Below are 25233 nucleotides of genomic sequence, written 5' to 3' on the forward strand. Positions count from 1 at the left end.
GAGAAAAATCAGTATACTATGCCATCTTACCATTCGTGGGTCATAGCGTCAAACTCTCCATATAGCTGACCCATGGTGATAGACTTTGGATTGAGCACAAAAGAGTAGACCTGTTCAAAAGGTACTCCTCCGGGAGTACTTTTCCCCTTAAGTGAGGAGAGAGCATCCCGCAGGACGTGGTAACACTTTGTCTTGCCAGATAGGGAGGGCCCTACCAACATGAGCCCATGACGTACTACGGTGGTCTCATACAGCTGAATGCACTTATTCACAAAACCTAGAGGACAGAGAATATTTGCAGCAATTGGAAACAATAGTAGGGTTTGTGGTGTGGGTAAATATGTTAACTGAAAAGGCGATATTGGGGAACTTACATGCATTGTACAAGATGTACCTAAAGAAAGTAAACGTTTCAGTAATAGATGTTCATTTGTACCTTCCACATCCTCCAATCCATGCTCAATGCTCTTTTCTCTGATACTCAACTCCATCTCCCCATAGTCTACTGGGACGTCTTGTATTTTGGGGAACAGATCCGACACGATGCCAGTAAATAGCTTCAAGTCCTCCATTAGGAACTTTGGAACATTGGCATCACGGATGGCACGCAAGACAATTAGTTCCTGTAAGGGTGTAAGATGGGGCAATACAGTATCTAGTATCTCTACTGTACAGCTGTATATACACGTACTACTGTATACACTGATGAGTACTTACCTCATCCATATCTGGGAATTCTCTTTTGATGTTACCAGCGGCAGAAATCACAGTTTTCACAGCCCTCATACCAAAATCATAATGATCCTGTATAGACAATTATTATGCATGTAAACACTGAAATTGTACAATGTACATGCATGGGTTAAAAAGATTCGTAATACATACCTGTGAGCTGAGCTGCTCCGAAGACAGCTTGAATGTGGTAGTGATTTTCTTTGACAGGACCTTTGCATCAGAGAACCCAAAAGAGAACAGCATGATCTCAGCAATCATGGCATAATTGGGCACCATCATAGCCACTGGTCTGAAGAGAGCTTTGAGATTGTCTGGTAGCTCAGTGCGACCAGCATAGCCAGGGTTCATAGTGACAAATACAGAGCAGGAAGCCTTGAGGGATATCTCCATGCCTTCAAACATGAACCGCTCCAGCTACGTAGGGGTGATGAAATGAAACACAACTCAAACTAACCATACAGAGAAAAGGGACACAATTAAATTAGGACATAAACGCTGCAATAATACAGTCACAATCTATACTTTTATGTAAGTTCACGAACATTGAAAAGCCAAAATAACGAGTGTTGCAAGCTGCGCTGTGCTAATGCCTCTCGCCATGTTTTGCTTCCACTCATGATAGAAGAAGCAATTTGTGTTATCATGGCCTGATGAATGGGATCTTCAAGGATAGAAGCCACAGGATAGAAGATGTAGATCTATAGATTGCATTTCCTGTCAATGAATAATAAAAAAGGGGTGGGATCAAGGGCTGTTCCCAGGCCGATTTGTCTCTAAAATAACGATAGGTCGAAGGCTAGCAGTGTATGTGCATGCAGCTTTGCAGCTCTTTTTTGGCTCTTGTAGCTAACAAACAGCTAGCGCTTTAGTGCAAGGCTAACTCATAAGTTGAATAGAAAGTTTGTACGAACAGATGATACTATGAAAGATTCTAAAGATACTGCAACAGCCTTCACTGTGAGTCAAACTAGCCATAACTCGTGAAAGAATTTTTAGTTTGCAAATCCACGAATCAAAATCCAAGAGAACGTGGCTAGAAGCCTATAGAAGCTGTTAATTTTCGTCCATTGCAACCGTTGAGCAGTTACAGCTGGAACAGACACGAACAGACACACACGGTCAGCTTTACTGTATCCCTCGTGCGGCTACGCCTCGAGGCATAATTATTACCAAAATAATTATTATAATGTATTAGAACTAGTACATGCTACACTTTACCTTTTGTTGCTGTGCAATCTGAATGGTGGTAATCTGCTGGGCCACTACAGACAACACTTCAATGTCGATCCGGTTGAATTCATCGAAACAAGCCCATGCTCCAGAGCTGGCCAAACCCTTGAAGAATTTTCCCATAGCCATAAAATCCAGCTGATCAGAACAGTTAAACACCACACACTGGATGGCCATGGCCTTCGCCAGATCCTAAATATAGGGGGATTCAGAATCATACCGCAAGTACCGTATAGCGCGAAATTTTCGAGGCACTTAAATTTTGTGGAAGGGCCTCTAAAAACATTTCGTTAGAAATTCAACTCATTCGTGAGTTGAATGCTTACCGGAAGCACTCCTAGGCAGCGCCTTCAATCTTTGGCACATTATACAATGTTGAGTAGCAGGTAATTCTACTTAAAAAAAAGAATAATTTTTTTGTGTAGCATTGCTAACCCTTGAAACTTTCGCAGTATACGTATAAGTCTTAGACATTAAAAACATACATGTTTTGTTCTGTTATGCTTTTTGCAATGTATCTGACTTCAACAATATCCTCCATGGGCTCCTGTTACATACATGTACAATCATGCATACTGTACATGTACATGTATACACAATCTCTCACTTTAACAGTTTCTGTTTTGCCGGTGCCTGCTGGACCAGCTGGGGCTCCCCCAAACTTGAGGTGGAGTGCTCCAGTGAGTGTGAGGTAGCATCGGTCAGTAAGGGGGGTGATGACCAAACGACCAGTGTTGCCCAGGTACTCATACCCGTAGTTGAATTGGGCATTTACTGCCCTCATCAGCAATTCACCGTCCCAGTAATAGCTGTTGTGAGGGAATGAACAACTAAATACATGCAAAAGGTGTATATACATGTACGTGCATACTGTAAATATATATATCACTCACCGTAGCTGGGAGATCCACTCAAAATCATTGACGTTCTTAACATTCTCCTCGAGCATGTTGTTAACTACATCCCTAGCATGGACCTCTATCACGATCAAGGCAGACAAGATGGTTCGATGGAGCTTGGTCAGCTTTCCACGAACCAGCGTTACCAGGTCAGCAAGCTACATGGCCATAAATCATTGACAAGACAGTAGACAAGCAATCTATACTGTACAGCATACTATAGACACCATGTGGTCTAAGATGTACAGGAACAGAAAGCAACATTTCGACTCCAGCCCCCCCCCTCACCTGCTTGAGCATGGTCTGGTAGTAATCAGCAATGATGCCTTCCTCCAGAGATTGTGACACCTCAGTAGTCCAGGTCGTCTGACAGCCAGCTATCACTACCTGGCCAGGCCACTTCAACACCCACTCTGTACGGGGAACCTGGAACAAAAGGGCAATTTTGAGCGTGTGAAATCACAGTACTGTTTCACCTAATCCGCAGTTCACAAACCTGTTTTAACGAGTGTTGCAAGCGTGCGCTTGCTAATGCCTCTCGCCATGTTTTTGCTTTTCGCTCAAAATTATTAGAGTGTTATAGAAGAGGTACAATGTGCTTTGATTGTTTCACAAGAAAGGGATGTCCACAGTTAATAGTGCATACTGATCGTCTTAAATGGCCTGTAGCCAAACAGTGGGAGCAAATTAAGTTTGTTAAAGGCCTAATTAGTAGTCTGTGAAATAAGTATTAAAGACAAAATTCAATCACAGAAAGTAGTATCTATTATAACAACTATAACAAGCAGTCTAAAAAGAGTTTAATCAATTACAGAAGTAGTATCTATAAGTAGTATCTATAACAAGCAGTCTAAAAAGAGTTATCGAAAAGGTTGGTTTGTGGCTTACCAGGACCTCAACAAAGCGATTCTGCCAGGATCTGGGCAGAGTTCAAAATGGATTCTCTTACACGTGGTATTGAGCGCGCATGCGCATTACATCCAGGAATAGGGGTGTGTCTGCAAGTTCAATAATGGCTACTAAAATAGCTAGCTTCTTTAGCAGCTATTTCTAACTCTTGTAGCTAACAAAAAGCTAGCGCTTTAGTGCAAGGCTAGAATAGAAAGTTTGTGCAAACAGATGATGCTATGAAAGATTCTGAAGAGACTGCAACAGCCTTCAATGTGAGTCAAACTAGCCATAACTCGAGAAAGAAGCTTTAGTTTGCTAATCCACGAATCAAAATCCAAAGAGAACGTGGCTAGAAGCCTATAGAAGTTTAGTTTTCGTCGTATTTCAACCGTAGAGCAGTTACAGCTGGAACAGACACACAGACAGACAAAAACACACACACACACACACACACACACAGTCAGCTTTACCGTATCCCTCGTGCGGCTACGCCTCGAGGCATAATAAGTAGCTCACGGTTAAAAAGGCAATGTTAAAATTGAACTACGTCAATATTTACCTTATCATAGTCCTCTAAAGCATCCTGGATGATCCTTTTGAGTGACTTCTGCATGAGTTTCTCCACATTAAGAAGCCAGTCCTCCACGTTACCAGTCGGGTAGATAGTCTCTGAGAATGGCACCATTTCTCCCTCCCCAGAGAACATCTTGCTGATAGCAAGGTCCTCTTCGAATTGGAGCTACATTGTATAAGTCAATTGGCAACTTTAACTACCACAAGTTTCAGGTTAATACCATTAGCAAGAATTTATGTGGAAGAAATAGGATAATGTAGGTACACGTATATATACACATACTTTAGCAATGTTCTCAAAGCACTTCCTCAGATGAGGTTGTACAGCAGTGGGGTCCTTAGTCTGGGAGAGGATTTCCAACAACTCATCATCCGAGAGGAAGTAAAACCGTGGAAAGGCCATTCTTTTGGTTTCTAGATAATCACTGAGTCCCTTCTGTACTTGATCCAACAACTTATTACACTCTCTAAAGTTTTCTAGCAGCCTGTTGTCTGAGCAGAATGTGATAACTTTGGGCTCGCTCTTGGCATTTTGCATAATCTTTCGCCACATCCGGTCCATTGTCTGGTATCGCTTGCCCTCCACTGGGAGCTGTCTCATAATGTCCTCACTGGAGAAGATGGGCTCCAGATAAAGCCAGCTTCGTTGACACAAGGCCCACTCCTCCATCACATCCTAAGAATGGGGGCATGGATATTTATACACAGATATAGGGATTGTATAGCACAGAGACAGTAATAGCAATGGCTTGCCCAACAAAGCGTACCTGAGTAGTTCTGAGCTTGTTCTCCCAGGCAGTGATCCTACCCTCAAATGGTTTCTTATAGGGCGAGAAAGACATAGCCTGAGTCATGACAATGTGGTCATCCAGCATCTGAGCTGTTTCCTCAGCAGTCTTCATGATAAAGGTGCCAGTGTCCTTGTAGGCTATGATCTCCATTAGCATCGGTTCCCACTCAGCCTCCATCTTGTCCAGAGCCTGCAGGAAGGGCAAGCAGATAGAATAATAATACAAGAATGCATGCAAAAACGGCTGTACATGACCAAGAGGCACCTGTAATTTTATATGTACAGAGGCACAATCAGAGCCTAGTGAGAACAATGTGCAGGGTGTATTTCATAATGACAGCTAACAAAAAATAAGTACCTGTTCGATAGAGAACTCCTTCCCAGCTACCTCAGCCACCTTGGCAATAACCTCAATATGCTGTTCCAGCCCCATCTCCAGACACTTAGCAAAGGTAAGAGTGGGTTTCGGCTGAACCACTATACCCAAGTCATCAGACAACTTCTGCCAATGCCTGAAGAACAAAAAGAGGAAATTGACTACGTATACAGTAGCAGCTCTATACCCTACAGTAAAGTATCCTCCACTACTACCTAACTACTACAAAGGAGCTTATGCATTACAAACAAGCCTCATAATGAATACAGTGCAACATAACTATATTACCACACCTGTTTCTCATTCCGGGGTTCCTGAGACCCTGAATGAGTGGAATGTAAGGCCTGAACTCTTCAATCTGCTTCTTGATCTGACTGGCTACATCCAGACACCCAGGAATATCCCTACAGCACACAACGAACATTGGAAAACATTCTATTATAACTCTGAGCAAAATCTCTCATAGCAAGGCTACTCTGTGGGTAATACATGCATAATTGTAACTCGCTGACACAACACCGTAGCATAATGTACATAATGTAAATAAGATTGAAAGGCTCACTTGAAATACTTGACACTCTTGTGCATGACCTTGAAGGCGCTGTTGACATTGGTGGCAAGGAGCTCAGGGTCAATGTTCATGAGGGAGTCATTCATCCAGGCCTCGTACCACTTGAGCCAATCAGCAGCAGTTACCCACAGATTCTTGAACGGCTCAAATTCTCGGTTGAGCTTACCAACCTTGTCATACTGTACATGAGGTGAGAAGAGGAACAGGTTTGTGTACCGGTTTGTGTACCACTACGTGGAGTATGGCTATGTATTCATCAGTCAAGTGTAAAAACAGTTTTTTTCGTGATTTCTTTGTTCAAAGAGTCAAAATGAGTGTTCTAGTTTGGTGATTCTTTACCAGTGTGGTAGTCTAGCTGAAGAAGTAGTGGCATCCCCACCTCCTCCAGTACGGGTATAGGTGGGGATGTGAAATATGGCAAGCATACATGTAATTTAAAACATGCATAATTCATAGGGGCAACCTCAATGTCAAATCCCCGTTTACAAGTGCAATGATCGTCAGCATGGCTGTGTAGTTAATGCGCATGTGCAAATCAATTTCCCAGCCGGGCAAAGTTCATGCCTGTACTGGGGGAGGTGCATGGGCTTGCAATTGATAGGTGCATTTAGCTACTAATTTATACAAGGTAGCTACTAATATTATATATACACGGCATGTACATGTACTCAGCATCCTACACTGTACCTGTGTGACTGGCATTTCAAAGAGCCTCTCCCTCTGGTTGTAGAGCAAGGCCTGAGCTTGACACTCTTTGAGGTCCTTGATGACCCTCCTCACCTCATTAGACGTTTCAGCAGCTTTGCTCAGATCAGTGCGACCAGAAAATCCAGCCACTATCATCTGAAGATAAAACATAGCTATTCATGTAAGCCTTCCAAGAAAGGCATACAAATTCTTCTGAGTATAATTTTTAACATGTCTATTAATTGTACAAAGCTGGACAGTTAGGGGCCCTCCCATACAATGAACAAAGGCAGACAGTTACTACACTAGCCTCGATCCCAGGCCGAGTTTTTGCTTTATAACGGTTAGGCGAACAACTAGGCCTGGTACTAGTTGTCTGCGCATGCGTCAACCAATTATCCCATTTCTGACTATTAGTATATTCTCGTTCACTTTTGTGACATTTATATTCGTGTACTATCGTGTACGAAGTCAGTTCCCGTTTTATCATTGTTGGGAATGGCTCTTAGCTGAAGCTTCTCTCTTCTCTGAAGCTTAGAAAACATTATTCTGAAGACTGAACAACAAAGGAAAAGGTATAAAGCTTTGCCAAGCTTGTTAAGGTCAGATATTTTTGTGTGGGCCCTATGCTATCAAGTCTTGTTCATGTTTGGCAAGATCTAGGTAGACTATAGTTTCATCATTAATATGGTGGATCAAGTGAAGAGTGTGAGCTAGAGAACTTGGTGCTGCCATCATCAGCTCATTGACAATGGCACTATAACCTGTTCAATACGATAAATTTAATATGTACATGTATATAGATATATCTACACGTAATTCAAATGTCTACTTCTCTGTACAGGAGCAATGGCTAATATCCAGCTATCCCAACAGTGCTCCTCTTGGCTATACTAACGGACGAGACTGGACAGTTTGAGGTAAGGGTTTAATAATAAATCTTTGTAATATTGTCCTGTACTCACAGGACTGGAGTATGACCTGCTCGTTCGAGCGTTGCTGGGTAGCTCAGAGGCATCAAGAGAATCTACGTTTTCTCAAGCAAGATTTAACTGAGTTACGAGTTGGCTAGAATCAGAGAAGTCCAGCAGCCTGCTAAATCTTTTTGAAACGTAATTTGAAGGCATTCAATCATCCTGAAGTTTCCCTGGGTCACTGTAATCGTGCTGCAGCACAACTGGCAACTCCCCAGGCCCTTGTGAAGCAGCTCCCTATGTGCATATTTTGTGTACTCACTCCGTGCATTTTCATTTCTAAATATTTTTGCCGACCACAAATACAATGAAAATTTGACGCATGCGCAGACAACTAGTACCAGGCCTAGTTGTTCGCCTAACCGTTATAAAAGCGAAAACTCGGCCTGGGATCGAGGCTATTACTACACATGCAGAAGGTGACTTATCTGAGTTCACTACAGAAGCCTTATAGAACCACTAATGAACAAAGGTTACAGATGTATGTACATTGTATTATAGCGTTCCTAGAAAGCACAGTTACTACAAAATTCCATGTGGGGAATAGATTAGATCTAACGTAAACATTCATATACCTGCAAGGTGTCCAGTTTGTCTTCTAGTTGTGTCTGATCATCGATGAGTTTCTTGTGGAACTTCTGTTCATCTTGCTCCAATTGAGTCTCAGTGGTCTCAATCTGGTCTATTATACGCTTGTTCCATGCCAGGGTGTCCCAGCTATGTGGGGTGTGCAGTTTGAGTTTTCATGGTGCAAACAACATGAGAATTGGTTAAAATGGAAAGGTCACATGCAGAGTGAATCATACCGGTTGTTGAAGTCATCATCTGAGAGAGGATAGAAGTACTCATCAATGAGGTCATAGTCTCCCATGGCCTGATCAATCTGGGCTTGGAATCCATTGATCAGCTCTGGGACAGTTTTAATATACTCCCTCTGCTCTGTGAGGTCTTCTATGGTGTTGGAGCGCTCACGAAGTTTGTATGCTATCTCCTTGAAGTCATCACAGATCTGAACAAACAAGTAAAATCGACAAATCTTCAAAAAAAACCGCTTTGAGAATTATGTAAAACAGCTACTCCAAAAGTTTGCACTACTATATCAGTTCTTCCCGACTATGCAAAGAGAGTGACATGCTTTGGACAACCATTGCCTTAAATTGTAATTTCTGATAGGAGGCTTGAGAAAATTACAGTTGCTCAAATAAGTACACGGTGTACGTACCCTTTGTACTCTATGAATAAGTGAAAAGCGCATGCATGATCGAATGGTTATACTTGTATGTAGCAACACACACTCACTCAGTCGCATAGCACTGTAAAGCAAACTTAGTCACATATAGTACTGTAAAGCAAGTCACATGTTTGTGAATGTGCAGTTAGTAACTACACAACTTTCTAGGTTAGAAGTTGAACATTGCCCCTGTTGCAGACAATTTTGCTTAGTCTGAGGTTCTACTGTACCCTGTATTATTATACACTGGAAGTTTCGCAATTGACGTGCAAGTTTACTTTCTTGCCCACATAACTAGACTAAGTTTACGGATACATATTTTGGTATAATTATAATTATAATATTATTATAAAACGATCTTAATCTCATCTCATGCAAACATCATTCAATACATCCTTCAATACACACTGAACATGTACCAACATCTAACTTTTAGGCTAGATTTTTTGTTCCGTATCTGGGTAATAAGTCATGCATGGGCATTCACTGAGCTTGTCTAAATACTGGTACATGTACATTGTATTTAAGGGAGGCAAATCCTTCTTGTGCGCAGCTTTCTATTAATCATACTATCAAATCGTGATAAAATTAAGCCAATGGCATTCACACCATACAGGCAACCTCTGAGCAAAGAGGAGAGCTACAACAAAACATACGCTGTATTAACTATTTATACATGTAATAGTAACACAGCTGAAGATTTGTTATTTAAAGGGTTAGAAGGCATATTATATTCTTCGTTTCATAGGCCTTCTTCAGAGCATCAACAACTTGTTCCCGCCCAAAAGCACTACCAATTTCAACTAGTACACATGCGAGACTTCCTTTTCCTTTTCCTTTTCCTTTCCCGATTTGAAGTTGTAGATTAGCAAAGTTTTTGTTCGTTTGCCCCTGTAAGTCCAGGCGGATATTAGTTTTTTTATTCGTTGTAACAGTTTTTTGTCTACCGCTGAAATTTAACTTTTCAATGGCATCTCCAGCCCAATCATCCAAATCGTCAATACACCTTTTGATAGCAACACTAGGTTCTGTGACAACGTCTGCAGGAGAACCTTCAATTAACATTGGAGTTGAGCTTCTAGACCGTGAGTCCCTTGAGCTTTTTTGGCGTTTACTGAAGTCATTACTTTCATCTGCAGAACCACTTCTATCTTTTCTTTTCATTGCCATGGTTGACTAATTCACAACTAAAACCTGCGACTTTAAGTAGCTTTGTGTTACCTGGATTCTTAAAAGATTATAGCTTCAGAATGCCAGTATTTGATACAGTAATTATGGCACTGTACAGTTCCAGTACAGTTGAGTAGGTGTGGTCAAACCTCAAAGGAAGTTTGCCACAAATTAGATTAGTGGCATTTGCATAGTGATCCATGGAACTGTCAACATGACTCCAGCGACGATAGTTTAGAATCCTTTCCCAGCCATAGCCGCCTCAAGGTTCACGTGGTATGTATTAATAATTATGCTGACTCGAGGTACGATTCGATAAATCATCAAAAGTTGTTATAATAGCTACAAGATCTTGATAGTGCAACCTCAGTGAGGTTCCAGAGCAGTAGCTATACAGTGAGAATATCGATGCTTAATAATAATTATTATGGCCTCATTGAGCCGAAGGACAGTGAATGGGATCATAGCTAGATAGGAAGCTACCTTTTCAGAAGCCAGAAAAAACTGAGGAAGAAGCTCTTGAGATGAACCATGTTCCTGAGACCAGGTAAGTAACAAGAGTACCGTATAATTATGTTCTTCATCGGACGTACAGCAAAAAGTGGAGATTGTCCAGGTATAATTAGAACAGAGAGCACCCAAAGTGTCCGGAATAATTAGCAAGCATGCAGCTGCATGCGAGCTAGCTATGTTTAATAGAACAGTGTGCGACTGAATACTTGCACTAGCTAATCCGCAAAGCTATCTATTTTGCTATAAAGCTACGTTGGGAATGTATCTCAACTTTTCAAGGTCTTGTCCGGATATTTAGTAAAATTAAAGCACCAGAGTGTCTGCTGCTACATTAGCACCAGAGTGTCTGCTGCTGTATTAGAACGAAAATTGTCCAAAAAAGTGTCCGGGGTAATAGTGTCTGCTTTGACAGATTTATAGTATAGGTTTGTTTAGGCTAGTTAGTAAGTACAGCAGTGTACATCACATGAGTCACCACAGTCTGAACTTGTAAACTTGTGTGTAGGTGAAGAAAATTTTCAGAGCGTCTGTCGATAGTACCTAATAGACAGCAGATCCTGATTGAACCGTGCACCGTGAGAACATTGGGAACACTTACATAGTATCTTTAGTCACTTATTGTTTGTGTAAATGTTTGTAAACAATTGCTAGTTAGTGGGGGTGGTCAGTTGCTAGGTTACAATTATGTTGTCATGACATCCTGGGGTCTGGGTTACCTGTAGAAAATAGTTTCAATCCAATCTAGAGATAATTATGGAAAAACATGCAATCCGTTAAATTAATAGCTGGGAAAGGGTTAACAATAATTATGACCAAAAATATAATTATTATGCGATGTGCTCACCCAATTAAGTTCACGAAAATTGTTCTTTAATTAGAATTATCTGCTATAACGTGCAAAGATTAAAGGCGTGGCTTCCGGTAAGCAGTCATTTCTACGAACATTGTGCAACGAAATGCTTTTAGAGGCCAATCCATGAAATACAAGTGCCTCAAAAATTTCGCGCTATACGGTATGTCTGAACAATAATATTTTTGAGGAGCAAGTAAGTGATAATGCTATAGTTTGTATTAAAAAAGCATCAACGTGGCTCAAACTTTACACAGCAGTAACTACATGGGAGAGCTGGCTGTACAATGTCAACCTAACAGGAACAGCAAGGTTTGGAGCAAGATTTATTATCACAAGACCATAATTTTATGTTTCTTGTACTTGCAAATTGTTAGCCAGTAAACTGCTGTGACCTCCCTGCAGGTGTCCATAATTATGTGTCCTCAGGCTCAAAAGTCACCATCTGAGATGCTCTGACCTGCTGCTGTAGGCAACCCCAGCTGTTCTCGGTCTCGCATCAGCCCCAAGACTAAGTTACCTGCTATGCAAGTCATCTTTGACATGAAATGACCGTTTTTGAAGACCATCGTCTCTTCTCCAGTGTATGTCTGACTGTCTGCGTACATTATAATAGCTTAGCTCATACAAATCATACAGTATCATTGTTCAATTTTTCATAATGACGTCACTGCTTCGATTTATAACGGGGGAAGTGGTCCGTTCTGCATCCGGTTTAACGCTACCATTTGTGTTTTTAAAACAACGGAACAGGAACTTTTTTATTGATTGGTACTGTACCAGTAAATTAAGCTTGTAGAGGCATAGCCTCCTTCACTGGCCTCCCCTGAAAAGAAGGCCTGCTACTGCATGACTGCTTGCGCATGCGCAAAATAAATACTTTTCCCATAATAATTATGTCCTATGATACTGAATTTATCAGAGAAAAGATCCTGACAAAGAATACTAGTCATACACAGAGCTATAATATAGCTAGCCAGCTAGAGACAGCGCTGTAGGTTTGTTGTACAGCTATTTTCTTTCAGCAGCAGTAGTATACAGTAGAACCTCGATTATCCGGACACTTTGGTTCCAGAGGAGGCAGGCCGGGTAACTGAATATACCGGATGATCGAATAGATAAACCACGCCTTGATCCACCCACTTTATTGATAAACAGCAGTGCCACATAGTTGTCTGCGCATGCGCAGAAGATAAGCAGACCTGTCTCCATAGTAACAACTGCAATGCGCATGCGCATTTCAGGGACACGCCCATTTTCTGAATTATTAAATCTGAAACTTCCAAGCCAGATAATCGAGGTTCCGGATAATGGAGGGCCGGATAATCGAGGTTCTACTTTCACCAAAGTTAGTATTTGATGGGTGTGGCCTGTCCATTAGGCTAGTGCCAGCTTTCACTCCGTTCAGACGATTGTCATCCACACTGTTGCAGGCTGTGAGTCTTTTGTTAGCAGACTACGGGTAGCTATCAGCTCTTTCTCAAATGGGCTAGAAACCTTCAATCGAACTTTCTATCTACTTTATTCAATCCACTTCCATTCGTTGTGACGTCGTTGTTTTACTGAACATACACGTTATTATCCTGCGTTAGCCGGTATCTGGCTATATGCATGGTTGCGCATGCGCAAGCAGTCGATACCAGGCCACCTCTTCGAGGAAGTGCGGCTTGGGATTGAGGCTAGTAGAGGCATTGCAAACGAGTAAAAACATGCAGTTTGCATAAAGAGTTCAAAAGTGTTATTAGTCTTCTAATTTATCTTTGCAACCTCCTCCTCTGTGAAGAGGATGTCGAGCATGAGGGTTTGTCTCTGCCAGTCCAGAGGAGGTTGGTCACGATCGTTATTAGTCTTTTAATTTATCTTTGTAACCTCCTCCTCTGTGAAAAGATGTCGAGCATGAGGGTACAGAATGTCCTGAAGATGTAGAAAAACTGCTCCTCGAGACATTGTACAGACAGATCAAAATGTTTTTAACCCCTTCCATTAGAACCAAGTTAAGTAAAACTGCGGGGAAACATGGATGGTACCACGAGAGTGCTTCTGTTTCCAATTCCCCTCCCTCTTTTTGAATTTGACGGAAGTGGTTAGGGAAAGGGTGTGGTCTCCAGAAGAGGGATTGCAATTGACACTACAGTAGAACCTCGATTATCCGGACACCTTGGTTCCAGAAGCAGGCCGGATAAGTGAATATGCCGGATAATCGAATAGATAAACCACGCCTTGATCCACCCACTTTATTGATAATTAGCAGTGCCACATGGTTGTCTGCGCATGCGCAGAAGATAAGCAGGCATGTCTCCATGGTAACAGCTGTAACGCGCATGCGCATTTGAGGGACACGCCCATTTTCTGAATTATAAAAATAAAACTGCCAAGCCGGATAATCGAGGTTCCGGATAATGGAGGGCCGGATAATCGAGGTTCTACTGTACCACCCTTTGAGGCAAACTATACATGTTTTGCTGTTAGAAAAACTCCCTAACATTGATACTGTACATGCATGTACATGTATACGACATGCCATTTAAATTGTGCTACAGAAACAGAGATCCTATGCAAACTGACCTGCTCAGAATCCTTCCTCAGTTTATCCACAAGGAAGTCGAGCAGTGCTTTGGCAATGTCCTTGTGTTTCTTAGAAAGTGCCAGTCTCACAGAGTCAGTGTTGATGAAGAATGGTCCTATGGTGATGGACTGAGGCAGGCTGCTCTCTACACGAGTCTTGCCCTCAAGATGGGAGTCTATCTCAGCTCTAATCTGAGAAGTGCTCTTCTCCTCCTCTCCAGAGAAACCACTGTAAAAGAAATAGAAAAGGGTAGCTACACTTGTCTTGTCCAACAGCCAAATGTATTACTCACACAATGAAAGCATCGCAGGTGCTGATGCCTCGGTGAAGTTGCCAAAACTAAAGCTACTAATAGCTTTTATATACACACATTATATCATGATGAGCATTTTTGCATTAAGCTGCATGCATACTCAAAGAGTGGGTAATGATCGACCATGGTTGTTGTTAAAAACGATCGATGCCAAAAGTTCAAGTCTAAAATTAATGGCTTATCAGCAGAGCCTTGCAGCTCTCTTCTTACTCTTGCAGCTACTAATAGCTATCGTTCTAGTACAGAGTAAGTACTAAGTAGAGTAGCAACACTCGGTAAACAAGTTTGGCTACGTGCTCTTCTGAAAAGGCTGCAATGGCATTCCAAGTAAGCAAAACTAGGCATAACTCGAGAACGAAGCATTATCTTGCAAATCCACAAATTGCGATTCAAGAAAACGTGACTAGCGTATAAAAACTCTTACTTGCACTTCACATTGATCTTTGAGCAGCTGTAACACAGACACACACACACACACACACAGACACACACAAATACACTACCGTATACCTCGCTTGCGCATGCACACACCAAGGTATGCATAACAAGACTAGAACCAGTACAGTAATGTCTGTGAGGACGAGTAGCGTTGTTAGAGGTGCTGTATTGATGGCTTATATAGAGAACTTTTGGATGCAAGTCAGAGTAATACCCCGAAGACCAGTCTTGTGTCTAGGGTGAGATTGAGAGGGGGCCTTTTCTGTCAGCCAATCTCAATCTTATGCCTCGGTGCGCATGCGCAAGCGAGGTATACGGTAGTGTGTTTGTGTGTCTGTGTATCTGTGTGTGTGTAGACTGCTACAGCTGCTCAAGGATCAATGAAGTGCAAGTAAGAGTTTCTATAGGCTTCTAGTCATGGATTTTAATTCGTGGATTTGCAAAATAATGCTTCGTTCTCGAGTTATGCCTAGTTTTACTTACTTGGAATGCCATTGCAGCCTTTTCAGAAGAGCACGTAGCCAAACTTGTTTACCGAGTGATGCTACTCTATTTAGTAGTTAGCTCTGCACTAGAACGCTAGTTATTGTAGCTGCAAGAGTGAGAAGAGAGCTGGAAGGCTCTGCTGATGGCAGCCATTAATAATTTTAGACTTGAACTTTGGCATCGATCGTTTTTAACAACAATCATGGTCGATCATTACCCACTCTTTGAATTTGCATGCAGCAAATTGAAAAAATGTTCATCATGTGTATAAAATTAAGTAGCTTTATGTTATGTAGCTTTGGCATCTCCACCAAGGCATCAGCACCTGCGGTGTTTTCATTATAATTATTATCAGTCTATGTCTGTAGTACTAATAAAACTTTCCTGCTGCATTTACGCTAATAAGAAATCAAGACAAAAAAAAGACAAAAAAGCTGAAGAGGTGGCATGCATCTCAAAATTTCCCCCACCAATAACAGCACCAGGTACTGGTAAAACTGCAATACCTGCCTGAATGGTCGTCTCTTATAGCAGAGTTCTTCGAGCAGCTAAGTAAACGCTATCATTTCCACTAACTGAAACGCATATGAGATCAAAGGGATGTTTAACCGCACCTAGAAAACTGCAGTAAACTATGATGTCACTAACATCCGTTTCCACTCTTCTATGCATACATGTACTAAAAGACATCGCACTTTGGTCTAGGACTGTAGGGTTCAATTTTACCTTTATTTTGTCAAAACAACACTGTGTAAGCTCACCTGATGTAAACCTTGATGTCAAGGTTTATGAGGTCCAGATAGGGAATATATTGTTGAGCATAGGCTTTCGCTGGAATGATGGCTGCTGAGATGTTTGTGGACATTCTCTCCCTGAGGGCGTCCACCTGGGGCTCATGTTGTCCAACTGCCTCGAGTAGCAATGTCTCTGGCCAAAACAGCTTGTCCACTATGAACTGGAAGAAGGGTTTGAGAATTACAGCTGTGGACACGTACATGTACAGTATGAGAAGTCTCACAATTCACTAACTCACTTGTTCTCAGATACTACATGTATACTAATTTGTACTTCCACTTTGAGTACTAGCTAGTTGAAGCATGACATCATACGCTGTCTAATAAACATAATTATAATTATGGCATACCGTACCTTCTCCAGCTGAGGGACACTATGAGTGGCGTTGATACCCCTGTCAAACACAGTTACTAGGATGGGCTGGACTGTGGCCAGGTCTGTTGTGTAGTGACAGCCATCTTTGTCTAGGAGCAGTTCCATGTAGAACATAGGGCCATGCAACGGCCTGAAAGGTGCACAGTCATGGAGATAATGCTTATAATAGTTTCCTTGCACAGGTTGTAATGCTTTTCTTATCTTTTGACTTTAGAATTAGGTAAGAAAGAGATTTGGGCAGTAATGGAAAAGGGAAAATAATGTTCCAATCAGAATGGAAGCTAAACATGAACACCATAATTATTGAACATCATTATTATGTACATACAGACGGATTGCACTGCAGAGCAGTTGAAGAAAGAATGTGCCCATGCTCTTCTAAACATTACAGTGTATATTTCAGACGTACAGATAAGGTGACTCGGTGAGTGGCGAAGTCCACTGGTAGTCAGCAGGCAAGTCCAGTGTGGAGACACAGGCAGAGTGGATCATCTCCACAAACGACGCCAGAGAGTCCAACACTAGACTGCGTAGGGAGTCCTAAGAGGATGGAGAGTATTTTGATAATGCTGATACAAGTAATACCAAGGGTAGGGTGTCATGTATGACACAGGATTTTGAAGTAGAGGGAGGAAATAAGAAAAGTAACTAGAAAATGTTGCAAAAAAAGGTCAACTGTTATTTCAATACCCTGTTAGTGTGTAAAATTGTCATACTACAACTAGTACACATGAATGCACATTTTAGGGAGGAGGGGGAAATTGGAGCTAGAGGGGAGATATCCCCATTTCCCCCCTGTATGACACCCTGAAGGGCATATAAAAAGAGAGAGGGCATGCAACTGACTATCAACCCTACGTGCGAGCAAAAACTAAAGCCACAGATCGGATATACTGATGTACTGTACAATTAATTTTTAGATATTACTGTACATGTACTTTACCACCGCCCCCTTTAGTTTTTGCTCACAAGCTGTTGCATGCCCTCTCTCTTTTTATACGCCATTGGTAATACTGGAGTTTGCATAATCTTTGCAACACACCAATAAAAGCGTAGAGCGGTACGCGTTCCTTATATGGATTTTGTGTATACACTGTGGTCTGTTTTACTACATGTACTTAAATGTATGAGCATTTCCCAATACAAGGAACTACAGTGCTCAACACTTTTATTTTATGCATTGCAAAGATTCTGCAAACTCTAGTACCAAGAAGATGGTCTACCAAAGCAGACACTAGATCAATATACTCAGCCTAAAATCTAGTGCTGTGACACGCTACACACAGAATTCACGTACCTGAATACGCCCTTGGTAATACCAAGAAGATGGTCTACCAAAGCAGACACTATACCAATAATCATACTGAGTCTAAAATCTAGTATTGTGACACGCTACACACAGAATTCACATACCTGCATGGCATACTTGATGAGCTCCAAAAGTTTCTTGAGCTTTGATACCTGGTAAACTTCAAAGCTCGTCTCATTCAGGTTGAACCAGCCTTTGCTCACTGCCTCCAGACAGCTATGGATGGACGAGCGTAGACTGGACACCCACGTCTCAGTCAAATAGGTCTGAACCTGAGAGTGTAGAGAAAAGTGTGGAGACGTGACGTGAGACTAAAAATATAACTGATCATGAACAATAGTTGAGAATATGGAAGTGTGGTAGCTAAGAGATAGAGATCACTATGTAAATTTAGAGGAGCACAAGCCTCCTACGCAGGCCTTCGACCAAGCAATTAATAATGAGCGGAAATGGGTGTGGGGACGAGGCTAGAGAGAAGCACTATAGCTACAATAGCCTAGATTCAGGCCAGAGTGATCTCCTCTGGATTCAGGCTGTAGTATTAGTTTTTCTCCCTTCCTTGCAGCCTGGAATGGAAGGCTAGGGAAGCACACTTGACTACACAGAACGAACGTTGGTTGTAACCATACATACATTATTATACATACCTGCACAGAAGCTTGCTGCTGAGCTGAATCAAACTCTTCCAGTTTGAGATGCTTGCTTGCTCCAGTATGGAACAAAGACATGTCACCTACACGTTCACACTCTATTCTGAGTATCTCAAGTACTGATATTGCTTCAGGGCTTGTGAGGAGGGAGAGAAACTGAAACTTTTTACGAATCTCGGCAAACGGGAATGTAGGGACATCATGGTGTTTACCTACATGTACATGTATAGAGTGACGTTTACAGTATCATTACTGCTGAGTCACTGCTGAATAATCATTACACCAACAACTCATGCTTGCTCGCAGCTGTAATTACCAGAAATACTAAATAAAATAAAAGCACCGCAGGTGCTGATGCCTCGGTGGAGATGCCAAAGCTACATAACATAAAGCTAATTAATAGCTTTTATACTGATGAAAATTTTTGCAATAATTATTTTGCGCATGCAAACTCAAAGAGTGGGTAATTCGACCATGATTGTTGTTAAAAACGATCAATGCCAAAAGATGGTCCTCACCTCTGCAATGGTACGGGCATTCTTGACGACCTCTATGAACCCTGAGTTCAAGTCTAAAATTAATGGCTGCCATCAGCAAAGCCTTGCAGCTTTCTTCCTCACTCTTGCAGCTACCAATAGCTAGCGTTCTAGTGCAGAGCTAACTACTAAGTAGAGTAGTAACACTTGGTAAACAAGTTTGACTACGCGCTCTTCTGAAAAGGTTGCAATGGCATTCCAAGTAAGCAAAACTAGGCATAACTCGAGAACGAAGTATTATTTTGCAAATCCACGAGTTAAAATCCAAGTAAACATGACTAGAAGCCTATAGAAACTCTTACTTGCTTGATTCATCTTTGAGCAGCTGTAGTAGTCTACACAGACACACAGACACACTACCGTATACCCCGCTTGCGCATGCGCACCGAGGTATAATGTGGAGGATGACCTACAGTATTATACGTTTGTAGGTGTCTAGGGATATACCTTTTTCAGGAATATTTTCCACGTGTGGATCAGGCAAAGTGACAAAAGGGAAGGTGCCTGGTTGAGAGGTGACTGTCTTATCAAAGAGGATCCTGTTCATAGAGCGAGTGAACTCCAACTGCACTTCCTTAGAGAGTGCATCCGAGTAGCCATCAAGACTATGTGTGGTATAAGCCGTGTAGTATGCATACATGTAATGTAACAACCTCAAAGGTAAACATTTATTTATATGTAAGCAACTCAAGACACTGTGGTGAGGAGGATATTGCTTTAAGATTCGTTGCGCACCACTTCAAATAGATGACATAGATCTAGCTGTAATGTTGGTCCATGGATGCAGTATATCTACACTAATTGTGATGTGCATAATTATTTGGACTATAATTATACACACCATGCTTGTCGAAGTTTCTCTGAGGACCTTGCCACGTCCACCACTCTGTGCACAGTCCCAGTGTCCATCTCTTGTAGCCCCTCTGGGGGCATGCAATCCACGTATAGATGGTACCGCAACAAGGCTTCAGTCTTCTGCCTAAAAGTAATACGTGCCAATAAAATGCACGTACATAATTACATTGTACATGTAGGCTGTCTGAAGTTACGACTGTGAAATTATTTACTAACTACGCGTACATGTATGTATTTATACTTCGAGTATTGTGGTCATTCTGAATAGCCTTAAAAATGTCTTAAGCACATGTGGGTGCATCATTATGAATTGTCTACATGTACATGTACATGTAGTTAAACTTTACCTAGTCTTGTGAGCCAAAGCTACCCTCTCAACGAACACAGTGGGGTCTTCAGCTGCAAACATGATTCTTATTCTAGGCAGCCAGTAGTGAATACAGTCCCCCGACTCTGACTGAGCTTGCTGGTGCCTGTCACTGTCCTTGGAGGCATCCTTCTTATTAGCAACCTACACAGAAAAATTAATTACCATTGGTTAATGCATAATGAACACATAATTATTGGACACTGAAAACGTAGTTGTAGCCACGCACAAGGTGTCTATTCCACATGCCACAACTACAGTAACGAAAGCTGTCCTGTGTGATTCATCACCGTACCTGCTGCATGGACAATTTTGGTTGAGGTGCTATTTGTTCCCCGTCACTAGCTCCTCCAGCTTCACCCTCCATACTACTCTCAAGCTTCACACCACTCCCACTGCCATTTGACTCACTACCAGAGTCTGAGCTTTCCTTAGACTTTTCTTCAGAATCGAATTTAAGAGATTTTGCTTGGAGGATATAGTTTGGAACATGGACCCTCTTAATATAGTAGAGCTTGTTAGCTGGATTGTAGTCTAGCATACCAACATCCACCCACTCATACCTGAGCATGTGAGATAAATCGCATTGAACAGTCGGTCTGTCAGTTATAATTGTATTATAACAAAAGATAGTATGTAATTCACGTTTGTTTGAGTGCTTCTGTTGACTTGGACTGTAGTGGAGGCAGTGGACTGCTCCTAGTACCGACATTCCCACCCGACTTGAACCTCCCTGTACATAACTTATAGCACATAAACACACACAGGATTTGTTAACTCACTTTGAGGTCTACTTGGGTCCGTGGGTGGCTGTCCACTGGGAGGTGTGGGCGTAATGTGTGTGGAGGTGTTAGGGGGTGACTCCAACACCGGCAGGAGGGCCTTTCCAGGAACAGGTTTTCTGGTACCATCAGGCTCATAACCTGGGTGCATATCATAGGAAGGAAATACTCACTGTTTGGCATGAGAATAATTTTGCAGTATGGAACTAACTTCACTATGCTCTCCTAAACAAATGTTTCCTATATACTCACCAAGTTGGATCCACTCTTCTGGTGCCCTACAGTCGAACTCAGTGTTATCAAAGATCTCAAGTGGCAGAAAACTTGGAAAGGTGGGTGTGGGCTGTTTACCACTTTCTGAAGAAGTTCTAAAGTTGAGCAGAGCCTTGGAAGTTTTATCCGTGATGGGCATCAGATCCTGTCAAGTGTGTGTGTGTGTGTGTGTGTGTGTAGCTCGCTGAGGGTAACATACAAAATGTTAACACTTACAAAATACTGCAGTATTAACTATTGACCTAACCTGAGTGGATACATGGTGCTGCTTCAAGAGATTTTCCAGCTCTTTGGCTTGTCTGTTGTACTGCCTCTTCCTTCTCTCAATTTCCAGTTTCCTGGGTACACACCCACTGACCACTTGGTACGGTACTTGCACCTTTGGAGACCATGCCACCTTAGAGAATTCCTATCATGGCAAGAGTAGTTTTAATACACGCAGTAGGTTGATTCTTCTACATGTAGGAGGAAACAAGTAAAAAGGGAGTTGCACATCTGTACTAGATGGTGATAGTCAGATAAAAAAATAGACATCACTCTTGAACTGCTACAAACATTTACTTCGACAAAAACCACCATCCCTTCCAGCAAAACTTACATCGCTGGTGATGAGTTGGGTGGTTGGTCCGTACACTTGAGCATTGAGCTGGTCCAAGAAGTCATCAGGTGTCTTGAACTTTGTCACACTGGGGAGGTGAACATCACGCTGTGACTTCCAAATGGTTTTGTGCTGGGTGTCCGGTCCTTGCTGCAGATTCTAAAAAATACAGTCAGAGTGCAGTAATGACTCTTCGCCAAACGCAAATTAATGTTCAAACATGCAGGGCTGCATCCAAGATTTTGGATCAGGGGGGGGCGAATTGGGCAATTTAAAAATGTAGGAGGGGCGAAGTCATCAGAATTATAGCAGTACAAATGAATCTGCCAGATCCTAGGGGGGGGGGGGGGGGAGGGGCGAATCACCCCCAATGCAGCCCTGGACATGCATGTTTTCGATCATTAATGTACAATGTATATTATAACAGTTATACCCTCTGCCACATAGATATTACAGTACTCTGCTATCTCTCAATAATAATTGGTTTATAAGAGCATACCGGGAATTGCTTGGACGCTTCTGGCACAACAATCTCAGAGTAGAAGCCTCTCTGCTTGCCTCGGGTCATCGGTCGGCCATGACTGGACGCCATCTTGCTCCTTGTCCAAGGACGCCCAGAACTCATTGCAATGTTTTTTCACTTCACCTTTTACTCTCCACACAATGTCAGAGGGAGTAATATAACTTGCCTAGCATAATCGCCATTTTCTAGTTGCCATAACAACTACATCCCTCTAGATTTCACCGCGGCTAAATATCAAGGTGTCTGGCTTCTTCCTCTGCCTCCTGTCGTTGTTGCTTTTTGGCTACAATAAGTGATGAGCCTGATGCAGTGCAGAGAGTGCTGCGATGATGGTCTCTTATAATAGAGTACTGTAAATCCAGGAGTAAATCAACAACAATAGCCAATAAGCCATGCTTGTAATGATTGCGCATGCGTAGATCTTAGTCTTAGTGGGAGGAGCTGGCCTAGTTTACACCCACGTAGATCCATGTGGAACAAAGCCTCAAAAAGACTAAAAAGGAGCTGACATGGAGTCGTTTATACAATGGTTGTACATGTTGTGTATTGTTTGCAATGTCTGTGGGAGTGATGGTAAGATTCTCTTAGTCTAGAGACTATAGCTAGACAGCAAGTAAGAAACCACTAATCTACTTTTCTTATAGTGAGTGGAGACTCCTGTGAGTTGTGCGTGATAGAGTGTGGTGGGTCATGCCCTGGGGGAGAGTTCTACAACAATGGCAGCTGCACTGGCTGCCCATCTGGTTTTATGTGCACTCAATCTATCGCACAGGTAAGCCATAGATAGTAGGACTCTACTATCTATAATTTTTATAACTATTATTTAATAATTCCACACCTTGATGAGAAAGTGTCTATTTGCTAACAAGACCATGTCGTGCTAAGTGCTTAACGCTAAATCCTGTGACACCTGCAGGTTTGTTCCAGTGGTCAGTTTTCTGGCAATGGAAGCACTCACTGTACTCAGTGTCCTGCTGGTGAGTGCCCCTGGTCATACTGTTGTAATCAAATAATTATTATTTCTGTGAAAATGGTTGCCATTGCAACCTATTTACTAACTGAAAATTGGTCGCCAAAAATTTTTTGGGCAGTTAAGTCAAGCCAATTACTTGCAGGGCACAGTTGCTTGGACCCCTCACAAAGCCCCTCCATTTGTCCAGGTGGTACCTACAGTCTTGCCGGATCCTCTCAATGCACTGTAAGTAGATCTAGCCTCTCTATTTATCGCAAGAGGCCCGCCAACTACTGAAATACAATGCCATTATTTGCCATTATGCAGAGTTGCCCTGAAGGTAGCTACAGCCTTGAGGGTGACGGGGGATGTTTGAAGTGCCCCCCTGGTCATAACTGTCGTAATGGGACTACCTTCACTTTGCCCACCGCCTGTGCTCCAGGGGACTACAGCTCAGGGGGCATGTCCACATGCATTGTGTGTGCTGAAGGTGAATATAGGGTGCACCAGTCTATTAGGATTTCACTCCTTCTGCATCACGGAGGAAGCAGGACACAAAATAATGTGTGAACTCTCCCTTTGGTTTCTAACCACTCCCAGATAAAATCAATACCAGGCCTATTTTTCAGCTCAGTTGTATGGCTACAGTACGTCACTGCAGGATAGTGCTAATCATCTTGTAGTCTTGGTTCCCTGATCGATTTTTCTTTAATTGATAAAATCGGCCTGGTAAAGTAAAACTAAGGTTTGTATATGGGTGTGGTTTTGATCCAATGTAAAAGGCCATCTGATTCACGAACAGGCAAATCCAGTGATCCACCAGTAGATAAAGTATAGAACCAGAGAATGAAACATTGGACACATTGGATCTGAAATTAACGAGGCCCAAACAATCTTAACTTTATTTTTCTTCTTTCTGTTTTGTTTACAAAAATTGGCCTAGTCGAGACTATTATCATCTTGTAACTAAGACGATAAATTATAAGTACATACCTAACTTGTCATTAATATACCCAAACCCTCACTGCAGGCTCTTATAGTGAGGGTGGTGCAGATATGTGTATCTCATGTCCACCTGGTCATTACTGTCCCATTGGCTCTCCTGCACCTCTATCCTGTCTTGCAGGATCATGGAGCCCTGGCAAGGTATATATATGAGTACCCTGGGGGTGTGTATTGCATGTGGAGTGAGCTTGCTCATTAATCGGCCCTAACACGGTATCTACAAAATATTCATTGGCGGTTCATTGGCGATCAAAGAGCGGAGAAAATTGTGTGAGCATTAAATGGCTTAGAGTGCTGGCCCCACACATTGCAGAGTAGAGATTTCATTTAGTGGGCTAAGAAATTAAATTGGCGCTGAGTGGCACGCCTATGCATTGTCCGTAGGTTGTCAGTGTCATCAAATCAAATTAATGAATGCAATTAATATGCAATAGTCAATGTACAAGATTTAATGTAGCTATAGCAGGGTGTCATACAGGGGGAAAGGGGGGATATCCCCCCCCTAGCTCCAATTTTCCCCCCCTTTCAATTATGACTGAATGTCCATAGCTGGGTATTGAAATAACAGTTGACTTTTTTTTAGCAACATTTTCTGGTTACTTTTCCCATTTCCCCCCTCTACTTCAAAATCCTGTATGACACCCTGTATAGGTATAAAAGCTTACAAGTCGTCGTCATCATCAAGTTAGTTGGGCGGAGCCCAACCACGTCACCAGAGTGTAGCATCAGAGAAGGTTGTCCTTGTCTCTACATCTTTTAATACCGGCAAATATTTAGCTATCTTCAGAGCATACAAGAAGCTGCTTAGTCCTTTTCTATAAATATACTGCATGAACTGATACTCTCACCGTGACATGATTGCTTGCATCACTTCCTGGTGGGTGTATTTTGAAGCAAAAAATACACATTTGTGGGCAAGC

The 25233-nt window shown here is 42.1% G+C and overlaps 1 protein-coding gene across 1 annotated transcript in view; it reads right to left on the reverse strand.

Moving 5' to 3' along the window:
* LOC135341827 (dynein axonemal heavy chain 1-like) overlaps positions 1-22590 on the reverse strand; it is a 42821-nt gene extending 20231 nt beyond the window's left edge. Inside the window, exons 1-33 of the mRNA XM_064538489.1 lie at positions 22333-22590; positions 21834-21992; positions 21483-21644; positions 21215-21380; positions 20963-21103; positions 20826-20913; positions 20476-20743; positions 20161-20324; positions 19800-19937; positions 19406-19563; positions 18420-18634; positions 17877-18044; positions 16873-17003; positions 16443-16593; positions 16055-16248; positions 14056-14284; positions 8533-8735; positions 8302-8443; positions 6753-6908; positions 6057-6244; positions 5788-5898; positions 5477-5630; positions 5096-5308; positions 4612-5004; positions 4315-4494; positions 3153-3290; positions 2859-3022; positions 2573-2774; positions 1954-2157; positions 886-1149; positions 718-804; positions 437-623; positions 31-277 (exon numbers count right to left, since the gene is read on the reverse strand). Of these exons, the coding sequence (XP_064394559.1) occupies positions 31-277; positions 437-623; positions 718-804; positions 886-1149; positions 1954-2157; positions 2573-2774; positions 2859-3022; positions 3153-3290; positions 4315-4494; positions 4612-5004; positions 5096-5308; positions 5477-5630; positions 5788-5898; positions 6057-6244; positions 6753-6908; positions 8302-8443; positions 8533-8735; positions 14056-14284; positions 16055-16248; positions 16443-16593; positions 16873-17003; positions 17877-18044; positions 18420-18634; positions 19406-19563; positions 19800-19937; positions 20161-20324; positions 20476-20743; positions 20826-20913; positions 20963-21103; positions 21215-21380; positions 21483-21644; positions 21834-21992; positions 22333-22458 (5891 nt within the window). The 5' untranslated portion in view covers positions 22459-22590. The remainder of the gene's footprint in view (positions 1-30; positions 278-436; positions 624-717; positions 805-885; positions 1150-1953; positions 2158-2572; positions 2775-2858; positions 3023-3152; positions 3291-4314; positions 4495-4611; positions 5005-5095; positions 5309-5476; positions 5631-5787; positions 5899-6056; positions 6245-6752; positions 6909-8301; positions 8444-8532; positions 8736-14055; positions 14285-16054; positions 16249-16442; positions 16594-16872; positions 17004-17876; positions 18045-18419; positions 18635-19405; positions 19564-19799; positions 19938-20160; positions 20325-20475; positions 20744-20825; positions 20914-20962; positions 21104-21214; positions 21381-21482; positions 21645-21833; positions 21993-22332) is intronic.
* Positions 22591-25233: the final 2643 nt, after the last annotated feature.

Source organism: Halichondria panicea, chromosome 9 (genome assembly GCF_963675165.1).
Source record: "Halichondria panicea chromosome 9, odHalPani1.1, whole genome shotgun sequence".
NCBI lineage: Eukaryota > Metazoa > Porifera > Demospongiae > Suberitida > Halichondriidae > Halichondria > Halichondria panicea.